Source organism: Ammospiza nelsoni, chromosome 19, assembly GCF_027579445.1.
Source record: "Ammospiza nelsoni isolate bAmmNel1 chromosome 19, bAmmNel1.pri, whole genome shotgun sequence".
NCBI classification, from domain to species: Eukaryota; Metazoa; Chordata; class Aves; order Passeriformes; family Passerellidae; genus Ammospiza; species Ammospiza nelsoni.
This window is the reverse complement of record NC_080651.1, coordinates 4,502,477-4,517,656: the sequence shown is the minus strand read 5'-3', so window position 1 is coordinate 4,517,656 and position 15,180 is coordinate 4,502,477. Positions and strand designations below refer to the sequence as shown.

Below are 15,180 nucleotides of genomic sequence, written 5' to 3'. Positions count from 1 at the left end.
AAAACTGTACTAAAAGAATAGAAGAAATGATTTCATCAGAAGGCTGGAAAAGGAAAGGAATGGAATGATAATAAAATGTTGTGACTGACCAGAGAGTCCAAGCTAGCTGACTGTGATTGGCCATTAATTAGAAACAGCCATATGAGACCAATCACAGATGCACCTGTTGAATTCCACAGCAGCAGATAACCATTGTTTACATTTCATTTCTGAGGCTTCAGCTTCTCAGGAGAAAAGATCCTAAAGAAAGGATTTTTCATAAAATATGTACATGACACCTGGTGAGAGAAATGGTTACTCACTTTTCATAATTTTAGATAAGTTTATTAAACCTTATCAAAAATACAACAGAAGACTGCGTGGAGAAAATATTACAGCACCAGGAGCAGAGAATTTCCCCCACTATGTGCTCAACCACACAATGGATTTTTAACCCTTTAACCCCTCCCAAAGTTCTGTCCATTGGCTCCTTCTTCCCTGTGCAGTCATGAAGATCATTCCTTAAATTCTGATTAGAGGTCAGTGTCACCATAGTGACAATCTGACCCTTCCAGATGTCCCAACCCCGGCTGTCCCTTGATGACAATGCAAGGGGCTAAAACATAACTATAAAACTTTTCTTAACCTATATTCATGATATTTGTCTATTATCGTATCATATATGTATCACTATACATGATATTTGTCTATTGCCAATCATGGCATTACTCATCTATCACACTGGGGAATCCCAGGGGGTTAAAAAAAAATAAAATTAAATCTGCTTTTCTAAAAAAGCCCTTTTCAAAGTTCTCTCCCAAATTTGCCCTAAACCAAAACAAATATCCAGGGGTTCAGAGGGGCTCAATCCCCTGATGGAGGTCAGGGCTCCAGGGCTGTGTCCCCTGCACCCCGGCAATGACCGGACACAGAACCGGCAGTGACCGGACACAGGACTGGCTGGGACCGGACACAGAACCGGCTGGGACCGGACACAGAACCGGCAGTGACCGGACACAGAACTGGCAATGACCGGACACTGAACCTCCCGGACTGAACAGAGAATCCCGGCAGTGACCGGACACTGAACCGGCGGTGACCGGACACAGAACGGGCCGGACCGGACACAGAACGGGCCGGACCGGACACAGAACCGCCCGGAGCGGAATCCGCCGAACACCGACCGGCAGAGCCCAGTCACGTGTGAACAGCCGGGCAGCCCAGCGGCGCCTCAGGGGCGGGGCTGCACCCGCCATTCTCACTCCCCATTGGCCCGTCTGCATGACGTAACGAGATGGGCGGTCCTCCGCGGGCATTTCTCTGCTCTCATTGGCCGCGGCCCGCCGGGCGGGGCGGGCACGCGGATGTGGGCGCTGGCGCGGGCGCTCGTGTGGCGGCGGCTGCGGGCGGGCCCCGGCGGCGCGGCCCGGGCCATGGCCGAGGGGCCCTCAGCGGCGGGCGGGCCCCGGCGGCGCCCCAAGGACGTGCCCCGGCACGTGTGGGCCCGCGAGCGGCGGCGGAGCGCGGGCACCGGCCTGGCGGGGCCCAACACCGTGTACGTGCAGGTGGTGGCGGCCGGCTGCCGCGACGCGGGGGCGGCCGTGTACGTGTTCTCCGAGTTCAACCGGTGAGTGCGGGAATGGCGGCGGCAGCGGCGGTGATGGTCCCCGGCCCGGCCCGCCTCGCCCTGACCGCGCTGTCCCCGCAGGTATCTGTTCAACTGCGGCGAGGGCACGCAGCGCGCCATGCAGGAGCACAAGTAAGTGCGGGACACCGGGGGGACACGGGGGGACACCGGGGCTCAGCGGGCCCCGCTCACCCCCGGTACCCCGCAGGCTGAAGATCTCCCACCTGGACAGCATCTTCCTGAGCCGCGTGTCCTGGGCCAACGTCGGGGGGCTGCCCGGTGAGTGCGGCAGGGCGCGGTCACTGCCCGGGGCCCGTGCGGTTTGTGGGGTGTTCCAGGCTGGGCTGGGGCCCTGCGGCGGATTTTTTCCCGAAATCGCCTGAGCAGGAGGGGTTGGGCTGGGCTGGGGCTCTGTGCAGCGCAGACACGTGGTGGGACGGGCCCGGGTGAGCAGCATGCCTGGATTCAGCTGTCTGAAATCTCCTGAGCAGAAGGTGCTGGGCCCCAGCCCTGTGTCTGTGATATTGCAGATACGTGGTGAGACAGGTCCTGCCTGTCCGGCATGCCTGGATTCAGCTGTCTGAAATCTCCTGAGCAGGAGGAGTTGGGCTGGGCTGGGGCTCTGTGCAGTACAGACACGTGGTGAGATACCCAGACCCTGCCTGAGCAGCGTGCCTGGATTCAGCTGCCCAAAATCTCCTGAGCAAGAGGTGTTGGGCTGGGCAGGGCCTGTGTGACACTGCAGAATCACAGAATGATGAGGCTGGAAGAGATCTCTAAGATCATTGAGTCCAACCTATGCCCCAACACCTCAACTATAGCACCAAGTGCCATGTCCAGGCTTTTTTAAACACATCCTGAGATGGTGATTCTACCACCTCCCTGGGGAGAGCATTCCAGTACTTTATTATTCTTTCAGTGATTTTTTTTTCCTAATATCCAACCTATCCCTTCCCTGCCATAGCTGGAGACTGTGTCCTCTGGTTCTGTCAGAGACCAACCCCACCTGTCCACAACCTCCCTTCAGAAGGTGTAGAGAGCAATGAGGTCAGCCCTGAGCCTCCTCTTCTCCAAGCTAAACAACCCCAGCTCCTTCAAATGTTCCTCACAGGGCTTGTGTTCCCAGCCCCTCACCAGCCTTGCTGCCTCCTCTGGATGTGCTCAAGCATCTCAACATCCTTCCCAAACTGAGGGCCCAGAGCTGGACACAGCACTAAGTGCTCACTGCAGACAGTGGTGGGACAGGCCCTGCATGTCCAGCATGCCTGGATTCAGCTTCCCAAAATCTCCTGAGCAGGAGGTGTTAGCAGTGTTGCCAGCAGGGGATTAGGGTGGTTTGAGTCTAAAGGAGCACACAAAAATTGGTGGGCACCATTTTGCTCAGTGCAGATGAGGTTAGGATAGATGGCTATGGGTCTTGTCCATTAAAATTATGGAAGTTTCCAAGAAAAGGAGGAGATTCATGATCTGTTCTGATGCCTTGCTCCAGATTAATTTTATCAAGATGTGTATTTTCTTTATCTGTAGAGGCAAGGGACATGTTGAAACTGCCACAAAATTCAGGTCCAGGTGCAGTTCTGGCCTTTGAGGAGAGGCCAAGCACTCCTGAACAGAGAGGGCTCTTTTGGGGTCTGCCAGTGCTCACTGGAGCTGTGATAAAGCTGTTTGATAAAGCTGTTTCTCTGCTTGCTCTTAGGGATGATCCTCACCCTGAAGGCCATAGGGCTCCAGAGGTGTGTGTTCCTGGGGCCACCAAAGCTGGTGAGTATGGCAAGGTGCACAAGGCAGAGCAAACCCTCAAAGGGTTAAAGCTCACCCTGGAACTGGGAGAGCTGAGAAAAGGGAATCTCTGTGCAGGTGTGAAATGCTGTTCTGAATTTGTGTCAGCACAACAGGTTGGCTTGGAATTCCAAATCTCTTCAGTTACAGGACAGCAGAAATCTTCTGCACCTGTGCTGTAGTCTCATATCCTGATAAATCAGCTTTGGGGAGAGGGGAGGATCTTTGTTCCCTTGCCTGCTCCCTCCCCATTTTACATGAGAGAGAACTCAGTCTCTGCTCTCCTGTTTGATGTGGTCCTTGCCAGCCTAATGCCGTGTCTGGACCAGAAATTTGCAATCCTCAGCGTTGTTGTAGTGGTTTTATTTCCTTGCAGTTTCTGCTGACTAATTGCACTGCTGGAGGGGATGGGGACAGTGGCTCTTTCCCTTTCTGACGGCACAGTGCCTGCCCAGAGCTGTCTGAGCTGCTCAGCTTGGTCTGGCTGGCTGTTTGGGGTGTTTGGCATGGCACTGCTCCTGTCCTCCTGACAGCCTTTCTCCTCTTTTCCAGCAAAACTACTTGAAAGCCATTCGCCTCTTCCCTGGGCCCCTCAAAAGGATGGATTTAGGTGGGTCAGGGGGGTCAGGGATGTGGAGCAGAGGAATTTGGAACTTTGTTTCCTCTCTAGCCAAGGTTGCATTGCCGAGCAGCAGCCTCAGCCTCTGGTTTGTATCCACTCAGAGGATGTTTTAAACATTTCTTTTGCTCTGATACACTGTTAAACCCCGCACAACAGTGTTTCCAGCTCTGTTTCTGCTCAGGTTGGCTGATTCAGACAGCATTTCGTTTTAAAACACTGAAGGCAGTTTGCTTCTAGAGTCTGCCAGTGAAATTGCTCATCATGGCACCATGAGGATGATGGGCTTTTAAAACTTTAATTGTTCATTGGAGTGTTCAGTTGGGCAGAGAAAGGGAAGGGGAACGCTCAGCAGGTTGTGTTAAAGACAAATACACTTTTCTGATTTATATCCTTGAAGAGTGTGAATCTCTGCTTATGCACTTGTTAATGGTGGGTTTTGATCTCTTCCCAGCTGTGCAGTTGCACACAGAGCCTGAGTACAAGGATGAGACAATGACTGTCTGCCAGATCCCTCTGACAGGTGAGCCCTGCTGCTGCAGGGAGACAGGGGAGGCACAATGAAGGTTCAAGGAGCAGCTTCTGAGTAAGCAGAGGTTCATTAATTTGCCTTTCTCAGGAGAAGCATCTCATTTAAATAGCAAGACCTGCTGAGTCAGGCTTGTTCCTTTAGGTGTGGGTGGATGGAATGACCTGTGGACATCCCTGGGTTTGGCTTTCTCAGCCAGCTGCATTCTTTCTGCTGCAAAATGTGATACTGAGGGTGCAGCACAGACTTGACAGAGTTGAGCAGTTTGGGGAGAAGGACTTGGATGAGGGATGGCTCCTGACATAAGTGACTGCAGAATGCAAGTGCAAGCTAGACTGGGAGAGGAGCTCTGTATTCTGGTGCAGTTTAAACCTGACTGCCATGGAGGAGGGAATGCTACTCATGATTTTCTTTTATGTTGCTGTGGATTGAGTGATCTTTGTCTGCTTTTATTGGATTTGGGACAGCAAAACCACTGGCTGCTGGAAGTTCACCCCCTCAGAGTCCTGGAGCATCTCCCCAAGGTGGAAACAGCTCTAAAGGGGACACAGGGCCTGGATCCCCGAGACCTGCACAGCAAAGCTTGGAGGAAGGAAGAGAGAGCCCAAAGAAAGCAGGTGAAACACATGGAATGGCCTTTTTAACTTGAATGAGATGATTCCAAGGGATAGGAATTTGTTCTCTGAGCCATTTGCTGTCTGAAAGTGAGGTTGGTAGAGAAGCTGAGCTGGAAGGTTCCATGGAGCAGAAATTGTTCTTTGGAAGTTATGGAGAACTTAAAAGGCCTAGAAATTGGACATGATTGGTGCTTGGGTGTGATTAGTCCTTGTGGTAGTTTGCTTCTGGCAGGGATAGATGCTCCAACCTTTGTAATTTAATTACAGGTGGATGCTGGGCTGATTTTCAGTCTTGGGCTTTAGTTTGGCTTCCTATATTTGAAGCCATGGGCTCTCTGGCCTTGGGTGTTCATAAGATTTTGCTGCTGAGCTCCAAGTTAAGTGGATAATGTTCCTGTTAATGCTTTAGCAAATTTTGGTATGTTTTGGTTTTAAGAAAAGCAAGTAATGATTTTTTTTGTGATTTTGCTTTGTTTTACAGGTGATGAGCAGAAATGTGCAAGGAAGCATCCTGAGCTGGTGACAGCTTTTCTTTGCAAAGTGAGTTTGGGCACAGGGTCTCTAAACCAACACAACAGATAAGAGAATAAAACAGGGTATTTCAGGGGGAAGGGACATAAAGTGATCATCTATAACCACAGGATGAGTTGGGCTGGAAGAGACCTTAAAGGTAATCTCATTCCATGCCCCCATGGGCAGGGACACCTTCCATTAGATAGGTTTCTCCAAGCCCAATCCAGCCAGGCTTGAACCATCCAGTCCGGCTGCCTGGCTACTTCAAGCTGCTCAAAATTTAAAATATATTGTTAAGGGCATTAATAATCTCTTAAACACTGGCAGGCCTGGGGCATTGACCACCCTCTGTAAGGAAATGTTTCCTAATGTCATCTTGCTGCAGGGGTTTAAATGGAGACAGTGTTTTCAGGTAGGACTTTGAAGCTCTAATGTGTTTCTGCTTTTCAAGTGTCAGAGTTGCTGTAGCATGAGTAGGAATGTGTAAACCTGGAGGTGTTTTTAGAATCCAGCAGTGGTTATGAGTGTACAGGTTCCATTCTTGTTTAACCCTCAGAGGAGGGCAGGCTGTTGTGCTTGCTTGGCTAGAGAGGGGAGCAAGAGGCAGCAGCATGATCCCGGAAAGCAGAGAGCCCAGAAAATCCCTTTTGGGGTAAATTGGAGCAGTGGCTGTGGAACTGAAAAAGGAGAAAACATTCCCTTGGTTTGTGGAGAAGCTTTTAAGCTGACAGTACATGATCCTGTTTCATGGCCTTCTTAATTTGGGTGGTAATTGTGTTTGACTCTGCAGGTTCACCCAAGGAAAGGGAAATTCCTTGCAGCTAAAGCCCAGGAGCTGGGCCTGCCAGTGTGAGTATGAGAGCCCAGCCTGGGCCAGGGGGCAGCAGGAGCAGGCACGGGGGTGCTGGCAGCTAAATGTTTCTGTGGCCTTGTTCTCAGGGGAACTCCAGCCATCCTTCCCATCATTACAGCTCTCAAAAATGGGGAGAGCATCACTTATGAAGGCAAAGAGGTAAGATGTGTCTATGTTTCTGTTGTGGCTCTGCCACTCCCTCCTTCACTGGGCTCCCAGGGTGACAGTTTTTATGCAGAATGCTTTGCCTGCCAGGACATCCAGGTTGTTGTTGAGTGTGGCATGCCTGGGTCTGCTGGGGTGCTGATCAGGGAATGAGCTCCCGTGTGGGTGTGGCTGGGTGTTTGCTGTTTGGCAGAGCTGCTTCATCTCCCCTCCCCAAAGCTGCTGCAGGTCTAGGAGTGAGCTGGTGGAGTTAATCCCTGCATTGTTTAAATCTGGGAATTGAATACCTGTGTAGCCATCACTGACACCAAAATAAACTCAGTAGTTCTGGGGTACAGGCTCTGCATCTCTAACACTGGAGTGAGAGGCAGAGCCAGCTCTGGCCATGCCCAGGTGATCTGCAAGTGAAGATCCTGACCTAGGAGACAGGATCAGCACATCTTTGTGTCACAAGAATTTTAGAAAGCCTTTTTGTCCTTACACATGCTTTTGCTACCATCTGAATCTGTCATGGGAACCTCAAAACTGCTGAAATTCCCCTCCTTGGTTAGGTTGTGGTTTCTGTGAGGCCAGGGTTGGGATTTGCTGTTACACACATTGGATTTTGCTGTGAAATGGGAGCAGAAGGGGCCCCAGAGCTGCCCTGGCTGGGTGCACTGAGCTCTGGGAGTGGCTGCTGGGCTCTGTGTGACTGAAGGAGTCAGACACAGAGGTGCAGGCTGGGTGTGCTGTGACCACTGTGTATCTGCCTGCAGCTCTTTCCTGAGGAGCTGTGCACCCCCACTGACCCTGGCCCAGTGTTCCTCGTGCTGGAGTGTCCCCACGAGGGCTTTGTGGATGCTGTCTGTGAAAATGAGACCTTCCAAAGGTAGGGCTGGGGCACCTGCAGGGCCTGGGGAAGGACCTGGGCTGAATTCAGGTTTTGCTCTTGTTCTAGCTCAGGTGTGCTATTTCTTCTCATGGCTGATGTCTGAGCTCTTTGGCACTGTTAAGGAGCTTGAGATATAAGAAAGGATTTTGGTGGTGCTTTTAGGAAAGGCAGAACCTGTGGGTTCTGTGACTGCCATGGGCCTGTTTTCCCTCGGGGACTTCAGAGCAGGAATGTGCACTGGTGTCTGCCTGGGGAGCAGTGGAGGCTGCTGGAAGCCTGGACTGCACATAACTCTGCAGGGCTTCTGCAGAAGCCTTTGGGCTCCTGGAGGCTCTGCAGATATTGCTGATGGAGGAGAGGAACTGCCCTGTGGGGGACAGTGGAGATGTCAGCAAATGGTCTGAGCCTTGTGGCTTGGTTGATGCAGTCCTGGAGCTCCATGCTCTGAAAAGAAATCCCTGCCCTGCCTGCCTCAGGGGGCACCTCTGGCAGCACCAAAGGGGGAGAGGGGAGGGATGGCAAGGACTTGCACTGGAGCACAGATGGATGTCACTATAGGACATGAACACAAGCACACACTGCTGTTCTCAAGGTGAAGAAAGAAGGGGAGTTTATTTTCTGACTCTGACATTTATAGTTTTCCTAAAGTGACAGTGGATTGGAGGGTGACAGTGCCACCTCTCCAATGACACTGGACAAACCAACAGTCCATCTACTTTCTCCTCCTCCATAAAGGAATGCAAAACAATGAGTTATTTACAGAAAGTGTGTGAGAAAGTTTGCTACAAGAATACCAACATCAGAAGGCTTAGAAAATCTTAACTAGGGTGACAGATGTTCTTTGTGCTTGCATGTGTCCCAGGTACCAGGAGGGAGCTGCTGAGCACCAGGTGGCCTTGGTTATCCACATGACCCCTGAGGCAGTGCTGCGAGACAGCCGCTACCAGCAGTGGATGCACAGGTACGTGAGCTGGGCTCTGTCTCTGGGGACAGCAGCCTGTTCTGCTGGTTCAAATCTTGTTCCAAAGTAAAGAGCTCTAAAAAGAGGGCTCTGCTGGCTCAGGTGAGATTTTTAGCTCAGTATGCAGATATACCCAGTTCTAACATGAAGCTGTTGGGCGTTGTTGTCCTCTGGCAGATTTGGGCCTGGCACTCAGCACTTGGTGCTCAATGAAAACTCCTCTGCTGTGCACAACCCACGCAGCTACAAGATCCAAACTCAGCTGAACCTCATCCACCCAGAGATCTTCCCTCTGCTCACCACCTACCAGAGCAAGGTAATTCAGGCCCACCTTGCCCCTGTGCCTGCTGCCCTCAGCAAAGGCTGTGTCTCACTTCACCCTCCTCCTGCAGGAAGCAGAGGCTGTGTGCCCTGTGCCCATCGTGAGAGGGGAGTGCCTCCTGAAATACCACCTCAGACCACAGCAGGAGTGGCAGAGGTCAGTGGGAATCTTTTTCTTCCCAGGTTTTGGGGGTTTGCTGAAGCAGCTTTTTGGTGAGGGAGGGCACTGTGTCAGGATCTTCTGCAGATACTTTCTGGTGGCTGTGCTGAGGGAACTTTTGAGGGCTGTGTCCCTGCCCCTGAGAGTCTCAGACAAGGTGTAGGACATGGAGGAGGGGACCACTGAAAACAACACCTGGCCAGTGCTTGGGAGTGTTCTTTCTGTCCCGTGCTCCTGCAGCCTTGTGGTCCTCTGTCCTTTGCTTTGACTCATGCTGTGACCCAGCTGTGGCTATGGCAGAGCAGAGAGGGGCAAGGAGAGAGTTTTTGGGGAGTCTTACCTTCTGAAGACCTAGAAGGCCTGACATTAGAGCTGAGAGCTCTAAAACAGTTACTAGCTTTGCTCCTGGGTGGGCAAATGGGTGAGAACCTTAAGGGCCAGGGACCACAGGGGGCAAGGGGATTTCATCCACCATGGCTCAGATTTCTGTCCTTGCTGGGCACAACAGGAAGATGCAGGTGCCAAGAAGAGTTTAAGCTTCTCTGTTGAGGTAACTGAAGACCTGTAGTGCTGCACATGCTCTGAAGCAGACCCAGGTCACAGGTTTCTTACACTTTTCATCAGTGCCTGGATCCCTTTAGGTGTCTGCTCCTCTTGCAGGACTTTCTGTGCTGCCTTGCAGTGCCCTCTAGTGCCTGGCAGCTCTGGATGGGATGAAGTGCTATTGCAGGAGCTTCTCCACTTGCTGGAATGATCATTTCTGTGCCTGGCTCAGCCCAACCAGGCCTTTTTGGCACATACCACAGTTGTTGTGTCTTCCAACCTCTCAAAATGGGAAGAACGTTTGATCCCTTGTTTTAGGGCTGTTTTGTCACAGGAGTTTGGCACTTTGCTCTGAAATGGGCTGTTTCAGCTCCTGCCTTGCCCCATGCTGATGGGTGCCTGTTGTTGCAGAGATGCTGTGACTGTCTGTGATCCTGAGGAGTTTGTCAGCGAGGCCTTGGATCTCCCTGACTTCCAGACCCGTGTGAAGGAGTGCAAGGAGAGCCTGTCTGCTGTACCAGGTACAGATCAGGATCAGTGTGGTGGGAAATAGGAGCTCTTGGTGGCTCACTGCTTCAGAGCCCAGATGAAGCTGTGAAGTGGTGGGGCTTGTTCTGCCTTCCCTTGTAAACCTGCTGCTGAGGGGGGCAGAAATGCCTGTGCTGGCCATGTTAGCTCTGGAGTTACTGTGCTGGTGAATTAGATGGTATCTGACTGGGCAATGTGCAGAGAACATTTGCCTCCAAATCCCTGTTGTCTGTTTTCTCTAGGAAATGTGGGTGCTTATCCTGAGATTGTGTTCTTGGGAACAGGATCTGCAATCCCAATGAAAATCCGCAATGTCAGTTCCACGCTGCTGAACACCAGGTGAACCCCAGGGCTCTGATCTCTGCCTTCCAGCCCCAAAATCCCCCTCCCTGCCTGGCCCTGCTCAGAGCTCTGAGTGGCTTCTAAATGTGTCTGTCACCTCTCACCAGTGCTACCAGGTCCCTGCTCCTGGACTGTGGAGAAGGAACTTTTGGCCAGCTCTGCCGCCACTATGGAGAGCAAGTGGACCAAGTGCTGTGTAACCTCGTGGCTGTGTTTGTGTCCCACATGCACACAGATCATCACTCTGTGAGTTCAGGGCTGGGAAAGGGCTTGTGCACCTCTGCTCTGAACCTTGGGTTCAGAGCTACCTGGGTAGCTCCAGCTGAGCAATGTGGGCTGCCCTGTATGGGAATGAATCACACAAATTCCATTTTCTTCATGGTGGAAAAAGCCCATTCTTTATTATTAAGGAGGAGTTTTATTATTATTTATATTGATATTATTTATAGGATGCTTGTTATTTATATAATATTTATATTTATTGTTTATATATTTATTAGTTATGTATTTATTTATATCTATAGTTATTTAAATTATTTAAATTATTATTATTATGGAGTTATGTATATAACTCCATTTTATACAGTTTTATAGACCTCAGGTGTGACTCCTATTGGTTAGTAGTTTCCTTGCCAATTACATTTATTGGTTAGCAACAAATTGTTATTCTGTATTGAATGGTCACTCAAACCCCTGGTGTATATGTGCAGGGAAGTTGTGAAATATAGCTTTAATTTTTCTATCTAATGGTGCAAAAACAGTTGATGCAGGTGCAAGTTGTTTTTTTACCCAGGAAAGTGGCTCACAATAGGATTGCATTCACATGGGAACTTGCAAAATGCTAGCTTTGACAAGGCCAGCAACTGATTTCAGGAGAGTAGGCTTGATTTTATGAAGCCTCTCTATAATTTTTCTACCTTACTGCCACAGCCCTGCTCTGCATTCCTCTCTTCATTCATTCCCCAGGCACTGCTGAATCTGCCTGTTTCTAATCCCTCTCCCTTCTTGTTTATTCTGACTCTGGGCTTGCTGAGCTGTTGCCTCTGACTCCCCAGGCAATTCTGACTCCCTTGCTGTGTCCTGTGTTCCCTTTGCAGGGGCTGGTGAATATCCTGATGGAGCGGAGGAGAGCTTTTGTGAGTACTTTCTATGCTCCTGAATGTGGCTTGGGTGAGGTGGAGAGGAGCACCAGCCTTTCCCTAGCATTCCTCCTCTCTGACTTGGTGTGCACCTAGCACTGATTTTTTCCCCCTACCTTTGTTTTTGCAGGCAGCCCTGGGTCAGGATTTCAGCCCTCTGTTTCTGGTGGCACCTGAGCAGATCATGCCTTGGCTGAATGAGTACCACAACCACTGTGAGGAGATCCTTGGAGACATCAAGTGAGTGTTCTGTGTGGAGAAATGTCCTTGGTCTTTATTCAAGGCAAACTCATCCATTCCTCCAGCCCTTTGTTGGAGGTGGCTCTGACTCCTTCCACTGGCTGTAGAACAAGGATATGCAGTCTGCAGAGGGCAGGGTGGGGTTTGTACTCAGCTGTGCTGCTCAAATAGAGGTTTATGTGCAAGCTTCCCTTTGCTGTAGGAAAAGGAAGTTGGTCAAGAAGAAGAGTATTTGGTAATGGGGTAGAAGTGATTGGGTGAGTTGCTGGGGCACCAATGAAAGCAGGAATTTATACAGGTCACCAAGGCACTGAAGTGAGGCTGAGAAACGGGAGAAATCAGCTGCTTGAAGAGAAGATCAGGTTTTATTTTGTATCTGTCCTTAATTATCTCTTCTTCCCTCCGTCTCAGAATGATTCCTTCTCAGTGTCTTGTGAAAGGCTGTGAGAACATCAGACCCAAAGCCAAGGAGTTTGTGAGCTCTCTGTTAGAGAGCTATGACCTGGCTGAGGTGAGTTCCTGAGCTGGGGGCTCTGTGGCTGGAGGGGACCTAGAGTCTAATACTTATATCCTTGTTCAGTTTCAGACCTGTGAAGTCCAACACTGTAAAAATGCCTTTGCATGTTCAGTGATCCACAAGTCTGGCTGGAAAGTAGTTTACTCTGGTGACACAATGCCCTGCATGGCCTTAGTGCAAATGGGTAGGTAACAAAACCCTCTGCTTGCAGAATCTCTTGGAGAAAGTTCTCCATATGTCAGTATCCAAAGTGGGCATCCCCAAATCTTTGGTGCTGTGTCTGCCACACAGGGCTGAGGAGGGACAGGAGGCTCCTGTGGGTAGCTGGGCAGGTCAGTCTTCATCTAAGGATTCAAATTGTGATTGTTTGCACAGGTAAAAATGCCAACCTGCTGATCCACGAAGCCACGCTGGAAGATGGCATGGAAAAGGAAGCTATAGAGAAGACCCACAGGTGGGGTGTGTTCTGCTGTCTGTGCCTGCTAGGAAGGGAAAGTGCACAGCTGGGTGTGGTCCTTGGAGCTGGTGGTGAAGGGCCCAAGTCCTGTCAAAGGTTCTGGTGTGTGTAGAATTCCTCCACAATAAAGATGGGGTGTTGGTCATTGCAGCAGCTCTGAGACCACCACAGCTCCTCTCAACATCCCCAAAAGAAATGGGGAAAGCTTTCAAGCAGACATTGGTAATTACAAATAGAGCAGCCCAAGGGAAAGACCCTCTGCATGGGTACAACCTGGGTAGAAGAATTGTTTTACCCCCCTGCTCACTGAGAGCCCTGCAGCCAGGGGTTCCATGTGCTGCCCAGGCAAATGTGGGAGCAGCTGTTGGGCATTCCCTGCCAGGCACAGCTGAGCCTATTGGTACCCCTGGGACAGGTGCCTGTCCCCAGGTTGTGGAGCTCTTAAATGCAAGGCTGCAACAATTACAGCTGCATTCCTGCACTCAGGGTTGTGTGGAAGTCAGAGGTGCCACCAGTGCAGCTGCCCGAGGGAGAGGGGCCTGTGCCCATAAGGTCACTTGGTGCGGTGTGACCCTGGGTGCCAGCCTGGCTGTGAGCAGGGCATGTTCCTTTTGCAGCACAACCTCCCAGGCCATCCAGACTGGCATGAAGATGAATGCAGAGTTCATCATGCTCAATCACTTCAGCCAGAGGTACGCCAAGATCCCGCTCTTCAGCGAGGACTTCAGCGACAGGGTCGGCATTGCCTTTGACCACATGAGGGTGAGTTGGGAGCTTGGGGCCAGGCCTGGGGATGGTGTCAGTGTTATTTTGGGGTGGCTCCTCATGAATTAAATGCTCCTCTTGTATCAGTATTCCATCTCCTCAAGAGCAGTGTCTGAAACAGCTCCTTTAACTGCTGGCAGCAGATACTGTGTGTCACCCTTTCCCCACGCTGCTGTGAGCCAGGTGCTGATGGCCCTCAAATCCAATTCTTGGGTGCTTGCCTCGTGCCACCTCAAGTCTGTGCTTGCTATTCCCAGCCAAAAAACCTGATTTTGCTTCCATTCCCATCCCAACTCATCAGCTGCTCCAATGGCTTTCTGTAGCAGACAGAAGCTGACTAAATGCATTTGTGGCAGTGAGGGCAGCTCACTGTCAGTCAGAATTTGTACTGGGCCACAGCATTTCTGTGAAGCAAACATCAATAACTCATTGAGGTCAGGGCTGCTGGGTGCTGGAAGGGGCAGTGCCCTGCTGCCTGCACAGGCCAAAGGCAAGGGGGAGTGAGGAAATCAAACTGCAGTTGTCACACAGGAGCTGTGTGCTTGTGTTTCAGGTTCGTTTTGGTGACTTCCCAGCCATCCCAAAGCTGATCCCACCCCTGAAGGCTTTGTTTGCAGATGACATCGTGGAGATGGAGGAGAGGAAGGAGAAGAGGGAGATGAGGCTGCTCAAGGAGACTGCCCTGGTCCTGGACAAACTCACCAGGGGAAACAGCACAGAAGCAGCATGCCAGAAAAGAAAACAAGCCAAGAATCATCAGGAACTGCCAGACAAGAAGCTTAAAACAGCCAACTGAGAGGGACAAGGCTGGGAGTGCTCTGCTCTAGAGAGAAGCCTGGCTCTGCACAGGCCTGGGCACTGCATGGTGCTGCCAGCACCACGGGACGGGCTGGCCTGTGCATCTGGGTCTGCTTGCTCATCATGGATGTCCCTGGGCTGCAGCTCCAGTGGGCTGTCAGCAGCACTGGTCCTTGTGGAGACAGGATCTGCCCACATAGCTCCTCTCCTGGGGGCTCCCCAGTCCGTGGGGCAATTCTTCTTTTAACCAAAAATTCTGTGAACTGTTTTAATTTTGGGGTTTATGCTATGAGGTATTGATAATGTAACAGCAGCAGGTGTGACCTTTGCAAGAGATCAGGTGTGAGAGGCCCTGGAGGGGCTGTGGGTTTGCCAGAAGAAGGTGAGCATGTCTCAGCTGGGTATGCCCCCCTTCACTATCAGAACCCAGGTGATAAGAGGAAAATTAACAGTAAAATGAGACCCAATTTTAGGGTTTAGGTTAAATTAGGGCTGAGAATACATCTGTACATTGGTGTTCCCATTTTATTTTGGTTTTCTCTGCTGGTTTTTTATTCAAAAGATCAGTTTTCCAAACCCTTTATTTAGAATCTGAATAAACCACTCGCCATCCTCCAGAAAGCTGTGTTGTGTATGGGTCACTAATGAGGAAACAAAAACCTGGATTTCTCTGGCAAAGTACCTTGGCTTGGCTGGCTTTGGGGTAAAGACCAAGATCTTGCTCATCAGATCTGGCTCATGCTGGAGCCTCATGGCTGGGAGTGTCCCTGGGGAGATTGTGGTTCTGGATGCAAAGTGACGCAGCACGCAGACAGAGGGGAGGTCTGTGGTTAAGAGGAGTTTTTCTGAGGCTTTTC

The 15,180-nt window shown here is 50.8% G+C and overlaps 1 protein-coding gene across 1 annotated transcript; it reads left to right on the top strand.

The window, feature by feature from the left end:
• The first annotated feature begins 1,389 nt into the window (after positions 1 to 1,389).
• Positions 1,390 to 14,944, top strand: ELAC2 (elaC ribonuclease Z 2). The gene is made up of 24 exons (XM_059485984.1): positions 1,390 to 1,606; positions 1,688 to 1,738; positions 1,815 to 1,885; positions 3,303 to 3,367; positions 3,938 to 3,995; positions 4,459 to 4,527; positions 5,001 to 5,150; positions 5,632 to 5,690; positions 6,454 to 6,512; positions 6,603 to 6,675; positions 7,437 to 7,549; positions 8,415 to 8,513; positions 8,691 to 8,829; positions 8,906 to 8,991; positions 9,949 to 10,058; positions 10,308 to 10,404; positions 10,515 to 10,653; positions 11,505 to 11,543; positions 11,677 to 11,786; positions 12,198 to 12,297; positions 12,367 to 12,487; positions 12,679 to 12,757; positions 13,378 to 13,522; positions 14,079 to 14,944. Exons 1-24 carry the CDS (start codon positions 1,413 to 1,415, stop codon positions 14,319 to 14,321), a joined length of 2,469 nt encoding a protein of 822 aa, XP_059341967.1. The 5' UTR covers positions 1,390 to 1,412; the 3' UTR covers positions 14,322 to 14,944.
• Positions 14,945 to 15,180: the final 236 nt, after the last annotated feature.